This window comes from Atractosteus spatula, chromosome 19 (assembly GCF_055471065.1).
Source record: "Atractosteus spatula isolate fAtrSpa1 chromosome 19, fAtrSpa1.hap1, whole genome shotgun sequence".
Taxonomy (NCBI): Eukaryota; Metazoa; Chordata; class Actinopteri; order Semionotiformes; family Lepisosteidae; genus Atractosteus; species Atractosteus spatula.
This window is the reverse complement of record NC_142724.1, coordinates 1,589,492-1,604,198: the sequence shown is the minus strand read 5'-3', so window position 1 is coordinate 1,604,198 and position 14,707 is coordinate 1,589,492. Positions and strand designations below refer to the sequence as shown.

General features: G+C 54.2%; 1 protein-coding gene across 2 annotated transcripts; it reads left to right on the top strand.

Moving 5' to 3' along the window:
* The first annotated feature begins 451 nt into the window (after positions 1-451).
* On the top strand, positions 452-11,532 carry ahcy (adenosylhomocysteinase). Of its 2 annotated transcripts, none has more exons than XM_088937114.1 (10): positions 452-578; positions 1,593-1,783; positions 2,565-2,640; positions 3,932-4,084; positions 4,841-4,953; positions 5,323-5,530; positions 5,731-5,818; positions 6,144-6,261; positions 7,902-8,096; positions 10,953-11,532. In XM_088937114.1, the coding sequence occupies exons 1-10, from the start codon at positions 551-553 to the stop codon at positions 11,082-11,084; spliced, it is 1,302 nt and encodes a 433-aa protein (XP_088793240.1). In that variant the 5' UTR covers positions 452-550; the 3' UTR covers positions 11,085-11,532. The 2 variants fall into 2 exon arrangements, with proteins under 2 accessions (XP_088793240.1, XP_088793241.1); XM_088937115.1 differs by having other exon boundaries at positions 471-574.
* The last annotated feature ends 3,175 nt before the right edge of the window (positions 11,533-14,707 follow it).

The window sequence follows — 14,707 nt, the reverse complement described above, 5'->3', positions numbered from 1 at the left end:
GTAACCGTAAGCAAATAAAATATCAATAACATTTCCCCAATTGTCATATTAATTACCAAGGTGCGTGAAAACTAAAACTATCAGAGCTAAATATATTCAATCCCAATTCTTAATCTGGATCTTCTGAAAACATTTTACTTGAAAAAGTCTAATAGGTAAGCACTTACAAAGAAAACGTCAGAAGCAGATGAACCTTATTCAGCTCGGACCAAAAATACTTCACTGTACAAAACTAAAATAACCTTATCAGCCAGGAGCCTAAAGCGCACGCTGGAACCTCCGCCCCGCCCACTGACACGCGTGGCCGCCTATTGGCTGCGGCGGTCGCGAGTCGCGGCCTATCCAGGAGCGCTACCCGCCCCACCCCCAAGCCCCGCCCCCCGCCGCCTTACGGATGGATTTGGATATGCAAATGAGCTCATGAATATGGAAGCAGGCGACTGTACTTGTAGCCCCGCTGGCGGCCGCCCACTCTTCCCCGCTCTGTGCAGCCGGCGGTCTGTGGCTCGTCTCCTGCTGTATCTCGGACACCCGCGCTCCAAACACAAACATGTCTGAAAAGCTGCCTTTCAAAGTGGGTCAGTATGCGTTTTAGAATTATCTTCCTCTGGCGCTGGTCTGTTTTTGTCATGCTAAACGTGTTTTCGTGGGGACAGGAGCCATGCCTTTTGACTGACGCGCAGGTGTTATGAAACGCGAAAAGCGTTTGGGTTTTTTCTTTTCTTTTCAGTCCCTTCGTATGCCTGATAAACCAAGCGATTACGGCGTTCAGTATCCTTTCAGGTATGCGTTGTGGGCACTGCTGCACCGGCTATACAGAACAGATTTTTTTCAGCTTTAAAGAAACTGTCCCGGGTTAGCTCGAACAGAAGATCTTGTGCTTCTCTGGATGAAATATTTGAAGAAGTACATGTACTGCATGTCAGTGAAGCCAAGTTCATTTGATAGACTTTTCTGTGGCACTAACGTGTTTAAACTCCATTCGAAGAGACAGCATGGTTTCCGTGAGCCGGATCTGTCGGAACACCAGAGCGTGTCGGCACTTGTAGTTCGGCTGATCGGCCGACGCCGTTGCTGCGTGCCGGCCTCCCCTCGCAGAAAAAACTACATCTCCTAGAATGCAGTTCGCGCCGGCCTGAGTTGATTGACAGCCGCAGCAGATTCTATTCCTGGCCGCGCGAGCGAGCGAGCAAGCGCACGCCCACGTGGGCCGGTGGAGTTGGACTTGGACTTGGGACTTGAGCGAAATGACCAATATGCGTGATTTAATAACCTTGCACAACGGCCGCGCACGGAGGTGGGGGCGGGGTGGAGGTTATGCGAGGGCAGATTTCTGCACTGGAGAATAGCCGTGGTATCAGCCGGTAACGTCACAGCCTGCCCCACAGTGAAATAAAGTGATTTTTTTTTTAGTGGTAAAAATCTGAGTAGCTGCTTGGCGTGTCTGTGGGCTGGGGCTGCTGCTGGGGAGCACGATGAAGGCATCAGTGTAGGCACTGATGTACGTCAGTGTAGCCCCACAGGAACTTGTGTGCCATGCAGAGCCAGTCTCCATTTTGGGGTCCTGACCTTCTCTCCCCCCCCCCTTACAGCTGACATCAGCCTGGCCGACTGGGGGCGCAAGGCCATCGAGATCGCGGAGAACGAGATGCCGGGGCTGATGAAGATGAGGGAGCTGTACGGCGAGTCCAAGCCGCTGAAGGGCGCGCGCATCGCTGGCTGCCTCCACATGACCCTGCAGACCGCCGTGCTGATCGAGACCCTGCGTGCCCTGGGGGCCGAGGTGAGAGTGCTGCCCCCCCTGTCCGCAGGCTCGCAGCCCTGCGTGTGCAGTTGCCTCCTGCTCCTCCTTCCTCCCTGCATCAGGCTGGCAGCTCGATGTGTGGGAGTTGCTGGAAGGGGATCGTGCTGCAGCTGCCTGCCTGCTTTGTCAGTTCTTGCGTGCAGCCCATGATAGCAATTTTCCCCGTCCTGGTACATTCCTGCGTTCTTTTTTTTTTTGTCCTGAAACGTTTGCCTGACTGAGCGGGACACTGCGGCGCTGGGAGCGGGTCTGGCCGAGGAGCCGGTTGGGCAGGTTAGCGTGAGTGTGCAGCTGTGCTCCGGGCAGCTGCAGTTCCCCGCGCAGCTTCTGGAATGACAGGCGCTCCGTTCAGGAGCCTTTACGTGCTCAAAGGCAGCTGTGCAGATACTCCCTGACCCGTCGTGCCTGGGTGAGGGCGGCAGCGCTCCTGGGTCCGGGTCTGCACCGCGCCGCGGGCCACGGGCTTCCGCCAGCCGGCCCAGCTGCACCCTATCCCCCCCGTCCCTGCGGTTCCTTCCCCAGGCACAGGGCCGTTGGCTGCAGGTTCAGCTGACCCCCCTCGTGCTGGGGCCTCGGCTTTCTCCCCGAGGGTGTGCCTCAATCGGTTGGCTCCGCACTCAGGCCGCCGTGTCGGATGTGAAATGTGGGCTGTAGGAAGGAGGCTGACGGTGGAGCAGCCGTGCGGTGCGCCCACAGCAGGTCCTCGCCGTGATGGGCGCCTGGTCTGCGTCTCACCCGCTTGTCCGTCTCCGTCCCGCAGGTCCAGTGGTCCAGCTGCAACATCTTCTCCACGCAGGACCACGCCGCGGCCGCCATCGCCAAGGCCGGCGTCCCAGGTAAGCGCTCTGCCGTCGACCAGGGCGGGCGGTCCGGTTTCGCTGTGCCCCGGGCCGGGCCCCTGCCGCTGTCTGTGGTCTGCGCTGTTGCAGCAGGAGCTCTGTGCTCTCGGCAGGCGGGGGAAGGCTGGGACTCCCTGCCCCACCTTGCCCTGTGGGCTCACTGTCTCTGAGAGCAACTCGAGTGACTTCTGATCTCCCTTCCTGAGGCAGCTGAGTGACTCAGCAAGGTTTCCTCCACTTCGCACAGGCCTGTGGCCTTTTCCAGGGGTTGACAGCTGGGCCGGAGAGCTGTTGAGCTGTTGGCTTTGCTCCAGGTGAACCCTGCGCTCGGTCTGACCCGTGACGTTGTCCTCTCTTGAGTGCCAGTGAAGGCCCAGGCTCCTCAAGGGCTGTCCAGTAACTGGAACATCAGTGCCCTCACGCAGCACAGAGGGCTGCTGCCCCCCAGAGCAGATTATGTTTGAGCTGAGAGAAGCGTAACGATTTCTGTCCATGAATACAAGAAGAATGTCAATGTTTTTTTCCTCCCATTATCCTTTAGCTGGAACTGTCATTGTTTCCACAGGAGCTTAACTGGCCCAAAGGTCCAATGTAGTTAAGAATGTGAGGTGTCAGCAGGAGGCCTGAGGCTCTAGCACACCAGTTTAAACCCTCCTATACTGCTCGAGTGAAAGAATCGTGTGTGTTTGGTTCTGGAATGCAAACGGATGCAGCTCCTTACGCAGGAGGCAGTGGATGTGGGCGAGGTGCTCTGTCAGTCACAGTTCAGCTTGCGCTTTGCTGCATCACTCGACTCCTGCTTGTGAGAACTGGGTCTGGAGTGGGAGATGGGCTGGGCATTAAGAGTGTTCAGAGGTGCCCTTGTGGCTTGTGCTCTCGTTGGGAGGAACGGGACAGTTTAGGGGGAACACTGATGTCTTTCAGCTGGGCTCTACAAGGCTGTGTGCTTTGGGAGGGACTAATGTGAAACGTTAACGATGATCACGATGGCAGTAGTGAAGCTGAAAGGTGACGGGAGCTGGCCCACACTGGAGGGCTTCCTTTGCGCTTAACAGCAGCTGGTCAGGGCAAGGCTGAACCAGTGAATAAACTCAATGGAGGTTAATGGAGGAGTTTGTCGTGGTATTTTGCTTCCTTTTGCAGTATATCGTAGGGCCACCTGTCGCAATGTCAATGTGTGAAGGTCTTGAAGTTTCCCAGAAGCCTTTGTGCTGTAGTCATCCTCATGACAACCACACAGTCGCTAACCAGCATGTTGCCCTTCGCCCCTGGGCCGTCTCCTGCGCAGTGTACGCCTGGAAGGGAGAGACGGATGAGGAATATTTGTGGTGCATCGAGCAGACCATCTACTTCAAGGACGGGCAGCCCCTCAATATGATCCTGGATGACGGGGGTGACCTCACTAACCTGGTGCACAAGAAGTACCCCAAACTGCTGGCAGGTAACCCCATTTTCTCTCCTGGTCCAGAATCATTTTTCACGCATCTTCCATTAGCTCAAGAATACCATGCACCTGCTTCCTGTGTGAAGCTGGTTGCTGCCTGTCTAGAACTGTCTAGAATATAGTCTGAATATGCAACAGGATCCAGCATCCTCACTGAATATGGTGACGTTCGCATAAACTGCAGAAGACCCTGCTCAAAAAAGCGTGATTGTCTGGGGACATACTTGTAGTCTTTGCAGTCAAGATCAACCATTCCTGATCCTTTGGCCGTTTCAGTTTCCTCTGCTCTGGACCCCTGCTTTTGCTTGTTTGAGCTGTCTGCTGCCACCTTATGGTGGACGTGCAGAACAGGAACCGGTGCTGGGGTGTGTGGTTGTAGCTCCTTGTCGGACACAAGGTGGCAGCGTTGCTCTGCTGTGGAGCAGAACTAGGAACTGGCCGACGTGTTCCATTTTAGGTATCGGTAAGGGTTAGGGTCATTCCTGCTTTTACCAAGGTCTCCTGCTTGTTCCTATGGCATTTTCCTCCCAATACATAGGAGTGCACGGCAGGTAGCATGAGAAATTGTTGCTTCCTTGACGTGTTGTAACAGAGTGCTGCAGTATTTGAAAACGGGCCATGTGAACAGCTCTTGAAAGCAGTGCCACCTGTGACTGGGGTTCTGGTGCAGGTGCACTTTGCCCTTTATTTATCCCGGGCTGATGGAGATGCAGAATCCGTGACTGGTCTGGTCGGCTTCTTTGCGGTTTCCAGGGATCAAGGGCATCTCCGAGGAGACGACCACCGGTGTGCACAACCTGTACAAGATGCTGAAGAATGGAGAGCTCAAAGTGCCGGCCATCAACGTCAACGACTCGGTCACCAAGGTAACTAGAGCGCCCCCCTCCCTCCCGGCTGAGGTAGCAGCGTCCTATGGGACAAGATGTGTGACCAGTACTGTAGGAGGGTCAAGCTCATTGTTGCAAGCTCAAAGTTCTGAAGAGGCTAGGTGGTGCGGTACGTGTCAGTGTATTCTGTACCAACGCTGAAATGGACTGGTCTGCCTCTCCTGTCTCTGTCAGTTCTGCCCTGAGCCTCTGCTGCCTTCAGCATCTGACCACCTGGGTCAGAGAGCTGGAGCTGCTACTCAGCCAGGCTCTGTCAAAACCACAAGGGCTGCAGGGGGCCTGACCTGCATGAACTGTCCTCTAATGAAAAGCCCCCCCCCCCTCCTCCTCCTCCCTCCTCTTCCTCAGAGCAAGTTTGACAACCTGTACGGCTGCCGCGAGTCCCTGATCGACGGGATCAAGCGCGCCACCGACGTGATGATCGCGGGCAAGGTGGCGGTGGTGGCGGGCTACGGTGACGTGGGCAAGGGCTGCGTGCAGGCGCTGCGGGCGTTCGGCGCCCGGGTCATCGTCACGGAGATCGACCCCATCAACGCCCTGCAGGCGAGCATGGAAGGTGAGTCCCCGAGTCCCCCCCCCCCAGCCACGCGCCTGGGGGCTCCGCCTCGTCTGGCCCGGCCCGGTCGCTTCAGTCCCTCGGCTCTGATGGCGCCCCGTCTCCGCCGTGAGCTCGGGGTAATGGGGGAGCCCTTTTGTTTTGGGGGTTGTCAGTGAAGTGGGGGAGCCTACAAGTGTCCTGCGTGTCTCTTGCTCCAGGGTATGAGGTCACCACGATGGATGAGGCGTGCAAGGAAGGCAACATCTTCGTCACGACGACGGGCTGCGAGGACATCCTGCTTGGCAGGTGGGTCGGGGTGGAGGGGATCGGGGTCGGGGAAGGGGTCGGGTGTCGGGGTTCCGTTGCCTGTTTCAGTGGCTTTCGCAGTGCTGGCAGATAATGACACTGGCAAATTCCCCAACACCTCCGATACATCGCAAGTACAGCACCCGTTCGCTGGCGGACGTGTTCCTGGAGTGGATGCTGAGCAGCGGGTTTGGAGCCAGTGTGACCTTTGACTCGGTCCCTCTCGTGGCTGTGAGAAGGCGAAGGTCAAGGCCTCCGAGAGGTGCTCCTGCTCCTCTCCGGCTGGAAATTTACCCGGACGCCGGTCCCGTTTCTCTCCTGCCAGGCACTTCGAGCAGATGAAGGACGACGCCATCGTGTGCAACATCGGTCACTTCGACGTTGAGATTGACGTGAAGTGGCTGAACGCCAACGCTCAGGATAAGGTCAACATCAAACCCCAGGTGAGTGGCAGGGATCTGCGCCTCAGGGTGAGCCAGCCCCCCCTTCTCGCGGGCTCAGAACCAGGCCCTCGGGCCTGTCGGGCGTTCCTGGTGCTTGGACTGCAGCTCCTTTGCCAGAGGAGAGGTGGTGGTGCTGGATAGCCCAGGATGCAAGATTGTTGGATTCTGATTTTTGACCCAGGATGGCAGCTGAATGTTCGTTTTCCTCAAGAAAAAGCTCTCTGATCCCTTCACATCTGCCTTTTAAACTGTGAATTTACCCGTGCAATTAATGGGTGAACTGCAAGTAGCACGTTTGTTTTCCTAGCGGTTGCCACCAACCTCACATTGCTGAGGATGAAATTCGAAGCAAAGCACAGCATTAAAGACCAGTGACCTCCAATAATCATATTGTTATCTTAGGTGCCACAAGAGGGCGGTCTAGGCTGTTTATGCAGAAAGATATGATGTCTGAATCAGTGCCTTATTTTTGAGCTGTTCTTTTTTTAATTACAGAATCTGAAATACTCCCACTCTTGCATTAAATCTGGTGCCAGCTCTGAAATGATCATCTCTAAACTGCTCTGAAATGCATTCGTTTTTTAAAAGACCCTGGCAGCAGAGGACAGTGACTTCAGCTATAAAACACTGCTGCCTTTATGCCGGGCTGTGATGAATGAGGGGAGTTCCTGGAACGCAGGAAGTCTGTAAGGTTTTAAAATGAAATTGCTCTCTTGTTTTTAAACCAGTTTCTATAAAGGGGTGATAATTGCTTTCATTGGGCAAGTATAATGACACAAGGTGCTTTAAATTTGCTTTTCTTGTATGTTTAGTGTTTTGCATTGGCTTCAGCACTCAAAGTAGAAAGTCAGTAATGGCTTGCAGTTGTATAAGAACTTAAAAAAAAGTTACAAACGAGAGGAGGTGATAAGACCCATCGCTCCCATTTTTGGTGATTAGTAGGTAATTGTTTCCTGAAAGGAAGAATGCCCAGGGTATAGGCCTCCCACAGGCCCTCTGTGCGAAGACATGCCTCCGTGTGCTGCCGTGGAGTCCTCTGGTTTCTCCGCAGCGTCCGCGGTGTGCCGGGTTGGCCGTCCAAGCCCGAGCGCTTGTATCGGCTCTCGCTGCAGCTGTCTCCGTTCCAGGCGGAATGAGTTCAGTTCCTTCAGCCTGTCAGTCGAGCTGATCCCTTTAAGCCCTGGAATGTGTCTGTTTGTTGTTCTCTGGATTGGTTCCAGACCAGCAATATCTTTTCTATAACATTCTGACCAAACTTGAACTCACAATCCTGAAATGGCCCTACAAGCGCATTGGAAGATTTTAACCTGCCATGCCTTGGTTTAACGCTTTGGACCGTCTGCCTTCACCGCCGCGGCTGGGTAGCCTGTTCCACACTTCCAGGGCTCCTGGGGGCGAAGAGCCGGTCTCCCCTCGCAGCGGGACCCCGGAGCTCCTGGCTGAGCGGCGATCCGTATCGGTGCTCTGGCCATCGGCGCCGAGGCCCGCAGTCCAGAGGAGGCTGGTCTGTCTGGGCTGGTGGGGAGGAGCCTGTTGTCCGTTCGGTCCGCGTTTCTGGAGTGGAGCCGGGCGGGTAAGCTGGTTCCAGGTCTGTGCTCCGCACCTGCGGCTTCCTCTCATCGCCCCTCTCTCTCCGGCAGGTGGACCGGTACAAGCTGAAGAACGGGCGCCACATCATCCTGCTGGCGGAGGGCCGGCTGGTGAACCTGGGCTGTGCCATGGGCCACCCCAGCTTCGTCATGAGCAACTCCTTCACCAACCAGGTGCTGGCGCAGATCGAGCTGTGGACCAACACCAGCAAGTACCCGCTGGGCGTCTACTTCCTGCCCAAGAAGGTCAGTCCTGGGGGGGGGGGAGGGGGTGAAACCGAGAGAGAGCAAGAGCACTGCCTGCAGGGTCTGCAGCGCCGGGCCTCCCTTCCTGGGCTCAGGGGGCGCCCCCACCTAGATGAGGTCGAGATGTTGTATTACCTCTCCCCTGGCAGCTGAAGAACAGGGCAGATCATATCGCTGTTTGTTTTTGGTGGTGGTGTAAAAGGGTTGTTTCAGACCTGTGTGCTTTACCCTGATTGTCTTCCCCCCCTTGGTGCAAGACCTCCTGAACAAGCCTGTAGATACTTCTGAGTCTGCTTTCCACCTGTTTTTTATCTCCAGCCTATTAAGATATCAGCGGCACAGAATGTTCCGTTTGAAGCCTGCTGGCTGAAGGAATCTGTATGTTTTACAGATGTGCTGGGCCTGCCAGCTGTCTGCTGAGGCCTTGGAAATAGCGGTGTGCCCTGGAGTGGCTCTTGCCCCACCCCTCTGCCCCCTGCTGTCTTTGCATGGTCAGCAGTCGGGCGCTGCGCAGGTCCACCACAGCAGCTTGCTCTTCCTCTGTCATCCATGAGGGGGTGCTGTCTGCATCCCCGTGTGCACCACAGGCTGTATTGGCTTGCAGAGGACGATGCAGAGCAGATGTACTGCCAGCATGTTGGACTGGGTCTCAGGTTGCAGGGGAACAGCCAGATGCCAGCCTGTGTGCACTCCGCTCCACGCCCAGTGTGAGGGGGATGGTCTTCACAAGGCAGTGCAGGGAGCAGGGTGTGGGTGACTGTGTGCACTGCTTGCCAAGGAGTAAACTCCAGCACAAGTGGTTTTTTAAAGATCCCTGCAGAAGGACAAACCTGCAGCCTTGCACACCTGGCAGGCTCAAGGGATCACAGTGGTGTCTGACTGACCCCGGGGGGGTTCGCGTGCAGCCAGCGCAGGGAGGAGGGATTGCCCTGCCTGTCGCTCCTGGGCTGGGGACGTACTGTAGCTCGGCTCTGTGGGGGCAGGGGACAGGGTGGGCTGGCCCGGGGCTCTGGAAAAACATGTCCAGGTCCTGATCAGGACACTTCAGGGAACTGGCATGCCTTGACATTTTTTTAAATCGAAGGCATAAAACATAATCCTCCATAATTTATAAATAGCTTCAATATTTTGGCAGACCAGAGTCCATCTTTTTTAGTTATTTCGCAATATTTCAGATGTGACTTGGGGGGGAGGGATGTTTCTCAGTGCAAGATGTTCCAGTGTTTTTGCTGTAACTGTATATTTGAAATCACATAAGCGTCTATATTTGAGTGTTACTTCACCCGTTAGTGCTTCTCCAAGTCTTCAAAGCTCTGCGCAAGACGCAAGCTCTCTTTGAGACAGTAATTAATAATTCACTCGTGCAGTAAACCATCTGCAGTGTTCTTGGCCATTGCATCAAGCAGGGCACTCATAACTGTTGCTTGCAGTGCCAGATCTATTAAAAATTATTTCCCTGGTGTAGATTCACATTTGCAGTCCTTGGAGACCATCCTGTATAATCCATGCTTGTCTTGGGCACCCTCTACCAAATACACCCGCTAAAGGCAGCTGGAGCCGAGTCTCTCAAACCTGAGCTGCTGCTCGCTGGCTCACTCTGAAAGAGGCTTTGAGGTTTTCACCCAGACTGTACCCAGAGTGCAGTTCAGCCAGTGAGCCAGGAAGAGTCCATGACTAACGGGCAGATTTCTCCAGTGACTTGGTTGAAGTGAGTGTAACGTAGTGGTGTCCATTAGACAGGTGTGTTGAAATACGGTCGTTTGCTGCGGCAGCATGTCTGCTTCAGTTGGAGGCCCGTATCACCTTCTGATCGGAGCATGTCTTCATTATTGATCGCCGTGTACTGGCGTTCAAAGTACCACCTTTCTGATGACGCGGCCCACTGGAGGGGCGCATTTCCCCCTGAGCAACCACTAGACGGCAGAGGGAGTCAGGTCACCAGCTTGGGCTGGGGGTGGCCCGTGTCCTGGTGGGGGGGGCGGCGGAGAACAGCTGAGGAGATCTGTGTACAAGGAGCCGGACCTGCATCGGAGTCGGGGCGCACGCGGGCAGCGGCTCGAGTGTTCAGTTGCAGCGCCGTTTTAATTTGAAGTTGGTTGAAATCGGTTACAGGTTCAAGTAACGGGAGAACAGGGCTCCTCCAGGGTGAGTGGAAGCATTGCAGTGTTGGGGCTCAGGCTCTTCTCCTTGCACAGCCCTGGGGTGGGGCGGACAGACGGACACTTTCGGCTTGCAGACCTGTCGTGGCGAACGCCCCCGGTGTCCGTGGGGGCAGCAGTGGCCACGACGCGGCTCGTGGCGTGTCCAGGGTCGTGGGCACGCCGAGCCAGCCTGTCGGTTTGTGTTCCCAATCTCGGCATAAACAGCCTGTCGGGGCTGGAACAGCAGAAGCTCTCTAACGAAGACCAGACCCGGATCCACTGGGACGAAGAGGCTCATCCGCGCTGCACGCAAGCACAGCCCGGAGCGCAGAGGGGTAGCGGGACAGCGGTGGGGCTGAGGGAGAGGCCGGAAGAGGCGGAGGGGCGTTAGGACCTGGGCTGTGAGGGGTCGTGAAGTTGCCCTCTGAAAGCGTGAGAAATCCTTCGAACTGCAGAGCAGGATACTTCCTGTATTTTTGATCTTGGTGACGGGGGTGGAAACTTTTTCAGCATTTGGGCTCTTGTTAAAGAGTGTGCTTCCGAGCAAAACGCTGCTCCTGGTTTTGCCGGCCCTGCGTCTGTGCAGCCCAGATGGTGACGACAGCCCTGAGCCTGATGCCCGTGTGCAGGAGGTGTGTTAATGAACGCAGCTCAAGTCTGACGTTCACGTTCTCTCTCTCTCTCTCTCTCTCTCTCCCCCTCCCCCCCCCGGCAGCTTGATGAGGAAGTGGCCGCCGCGCACCTGGATAAGCTGGGGGTGAAGCTGACGAAGCTGTCCGAGAAGCAGGCCAAATACCTGGGGCTGCCCCTCGCCGGGCCCTTCAAGCCCGACCACTACCGCTACTGAGCAGCCCCCTGTCCTCCCGCAGCCCCCCGCTCTCTGTGCTGCGCTGCGCCTGCAGGCCTGGAGCACGGTGCAGGCCCTGTCGGGCTGCTCTGAGGCAGTGTGGGAGGCAGGAGGAGTGCTAGTCTGGCCCGGGGGGAAGATGGGACGAGGAGGGACCAGCTATGCTGGGGCACTTCCTTCAGCCTTCACACTGGTGTTAAACTGGGAATTTTCTATCGGATGTTCTAAGGTATCCCCAAATGCAGAAATGAATGCCGTTTTCTTTCTTCTCCTGGACCTCACACTTTGTTTTAATTACTGGTATCGTCTGAGTTGAGCTGAGACCGACACTGGGAACAGTTGTTTCAGAGCTACTGCCATTACGTCTTAAGTGCTTGTGTAATGTTTGCCTTTGTTGTCAGTCTCTGTCAAAAGAAGGGATATAAATAAAGGCCATGTTATGCAGTAATGAGCTGTTTCTTGTGATGAGAAGAATTGGAAGTTCCCCGTTTTTAATAGCTTCTTAAAAAAAATATTCTACAGATGTTCATCCTGAAAGTCAATAGAAGTCTGTTTTTAAAAAACAAAGGCTTGTTGATCCTTGCCCTTTTTCTATCCCAGCCTGCCGTGCGGTGGAGTGGGCAGGCGGGCGGTTCTGTGAGACAGCTGGCCCAGGCCGGTCAGAATCAGGTCGGGCCGCCCTGGATCCGGCGCTGCTCAGGGTTCAGGTGCCTGGTGCAGCCGCTCGATACAAACCAGGTGACCCTGGTACCCCTGGCTCCCCTTTGAAGTTGGGCCGGGACACCCCATTAGTCTGTGAGGGATCAGCACTTCCTCTGGTAATGGGGCCCAGTCATGCAGGCAGCCAGGGGTGTTATTACCCCTGCAGTTACACAGGCAGCCTCAGACTTTCCACATCGCAAGCTGGGACAGAACCTGCCGCCTTCTGAAGGTTTTTTTATTTAACTTGAAGACTTCTGGTAAGCTCCAGTCCTGGGGGTGACATTAAAACTTCACAGGCCAGTTTAAAGACTTCTGTGGGCAGTTGGCTCTGCTGGAATGGCTCCGGAGTTTCTTGGAGCCTGGGCGGAGAGGGGGGCTGGTTACTGCGCGGCCGAGGAGAACATGTGGAGCCCCCAAGGCCGTGCCCCGTTTTTCTTGGTCTCCTTGCGAGAGAAATGGAAACTTGAGCGAGCAGGAGCCTGTTGAAAAAGCAATTACATTTTTTTTGGGTGGGGGTGGAGAATGGCTTGTTGCGCTCGGGCGAGAGTTACCAGCAGGTGGTGCTGCCCTGATGCGTCTCGGTTTTTCTGTCCCAGGGCGGCAGCAGCGGTGGTGCCTATAGGGAGTGGGAGGGGGCATCAAGCTGTTTACCCAAAAGGCCCCAGCAGGCACCTGGGGAGTGGTCTCTCAGCTCGGTGAGCCCTGCGCCGCCTGGTCAGATGGGTTGGGGGGGGGTATAAGTGGATCTGTGGGCCATTACCCAGGCTGGAATAATTTACCATGAGTGCAGCCGTCCCAAGAGACCCCTAAACTGCTCAGTCCACCTTCAAGATATCGCCGCCCAATGGGAAACAGCTGGTGCATCTGGCACCCGGCGTGTCATTTCGCATCTCGTGTGTTTTTACTGCCCGGGCTCAGGCGCTGCCAGCTCGTTAAGGCTCTCGTTCTCCCCATCCACACCCCCGGCCCACTTTGATCTGCGTTTATGGGCTGCTGTGCACGGCGGAGTGGGGCCTGGGGGGCCCAGGCGAGGCTCTCGGGGCCGAGCCCTGAGCGGAGACGTGTGAGCAGAACTGCACAAAGATGTGTGGATGAATTCTGTCCTTCTGACCAAAATTCAGGAAGTCGTCCTGCACTCTTAAGAGCACTGCACGGTGTAGAGTCATCTGCCATAATGAAGTCCCAAGACCACAAAGGGTCCACTTGCTCACACCCCCTGTAGTTACATTATTTTGTAAGGCGTTGTCCTCTGACACGGATGACACTGACAAGATGCCCCCAGTTGGTTCAGGCAGTCTCATGTCTTGAATTGTTCTACCGTGTTTGACAGGCCTCACTTGTGATTATCTGCAAACTTGACTTGTTCTTATACTGAATGATCTAGATTCTGTTATTTTAAGTTACAGTGAAAGAACAGGGGTCCTAGTACAGATCCCTGTGGTACTCCACTAATTACATCACCCCAGGCTGAGTAATTACACCCTTATCTGTACTCCTATAGATACTCTGTACCTGAACCAATTCTCACTCCGAAGGCACATTTCACTACATGTCACCTGTGATTTGAGAACTAATCTTTTATGAGGAACTTTATCAGATTGCCTTCTGAAAACCTAAATATACCTAAATATGATATTCTCTATGTGGTGTCCCTTACTGTTATTGCTCTTCAAAGTTTAACACAGCGGTTAGGCAGGGCTTCCCTTTTCTAAATCCATGTTGACTATTCACCAGGATCCGATTTCCAGACAGGTGATTGATTTAGTTGGTAACTGTTTCCATATCCTGCTGTTTGTGGAAGTCATACTTATTATTAATTACTTGGTTCTGTTTTGTCATCCTGTGTTCGTTGAGCAGTCCATTTACTCTTTTCCTGTCGGTGTGGAATTAATTTGACTGTTTTCCCTGGCCTATTTTATTTACCAAGCGATGTCTTGGGTAACAGGGTGGCACAGCACTGGGGCCCTGCTTTAAGCTCCTATCTTTCTCCTCCCACAGTACAAAGATACTCAGGTGGGAAAACTGGCCCTGGTGTGAGTGTGTGTGTCTGTGTGTACCCTGTGATGGACTGGTGCCTCTGGGGTCCAGGGTGTACCCTGCTTTGTGCCATTGCTTGCCAGGACAGACTCTGACTCCCCTGTGCCCCTGAAATGGAAGAAGCAGTTAGAAAATGGATGGATGGTCTCGGGTAATGCTTCAAGTGGTTTTGAGCTGTTTTGCAATGAAGGCAGAGTATGGCTCATGGCTTAATGCAGTACCTCCTAATATCCAAAGTGTGATTGTGTGCCCAGGTCTTGCCCTGACCCAGCCAGCACAAGCTGCCAGCAGAAGGAAATCCCCTTGATCTCGTTCGACTCGTTTCCCTGTGCCTGAGCAATTTGTAGCTCTTTAATGCATTTGTTAAAATATTTAAGCACATTGCACTGCAAGTTGAGATAGGGCTGATCCTGTGTACTTTCTAAAAATAACAAACAGAAAGAAGTCCTGTAAAGGGATGTTATAGTTGTTGCTTCAGTCTGCGTGGACCGGAGTACATGATGTTCTGATTTTGCTGCTTTAAGTGTTACAAGGCTATAAAAGCAAGCCCTAAGGTGCCGTAACGGAAATAAACACCCAGAGAGATGACCCCTCACTTAACATGGGATTAGAGACTGCTGTGTGCTGGAGAAATAGATGACAGAACTTGTTTCATAAACTCTTTACTGGAGTTAAATGTGGTGCCAGTTCGTCAGAGGTAGTTGGTCAGAAGCTTTAGTAAATCAGAGAATTAAAGGGCTTTAAACAGGAAAACAATGCACGTAAACAAACAGAAGTTTCACTGCTCTTGGCTAAGCTGCTCGTGGCTTCCTGTTGGGTTTTTTCCATTAGCGCGATGTCTCTGGCTGGGTAATTGTTGCCACACTGAGGCACAGGGAGGAAAG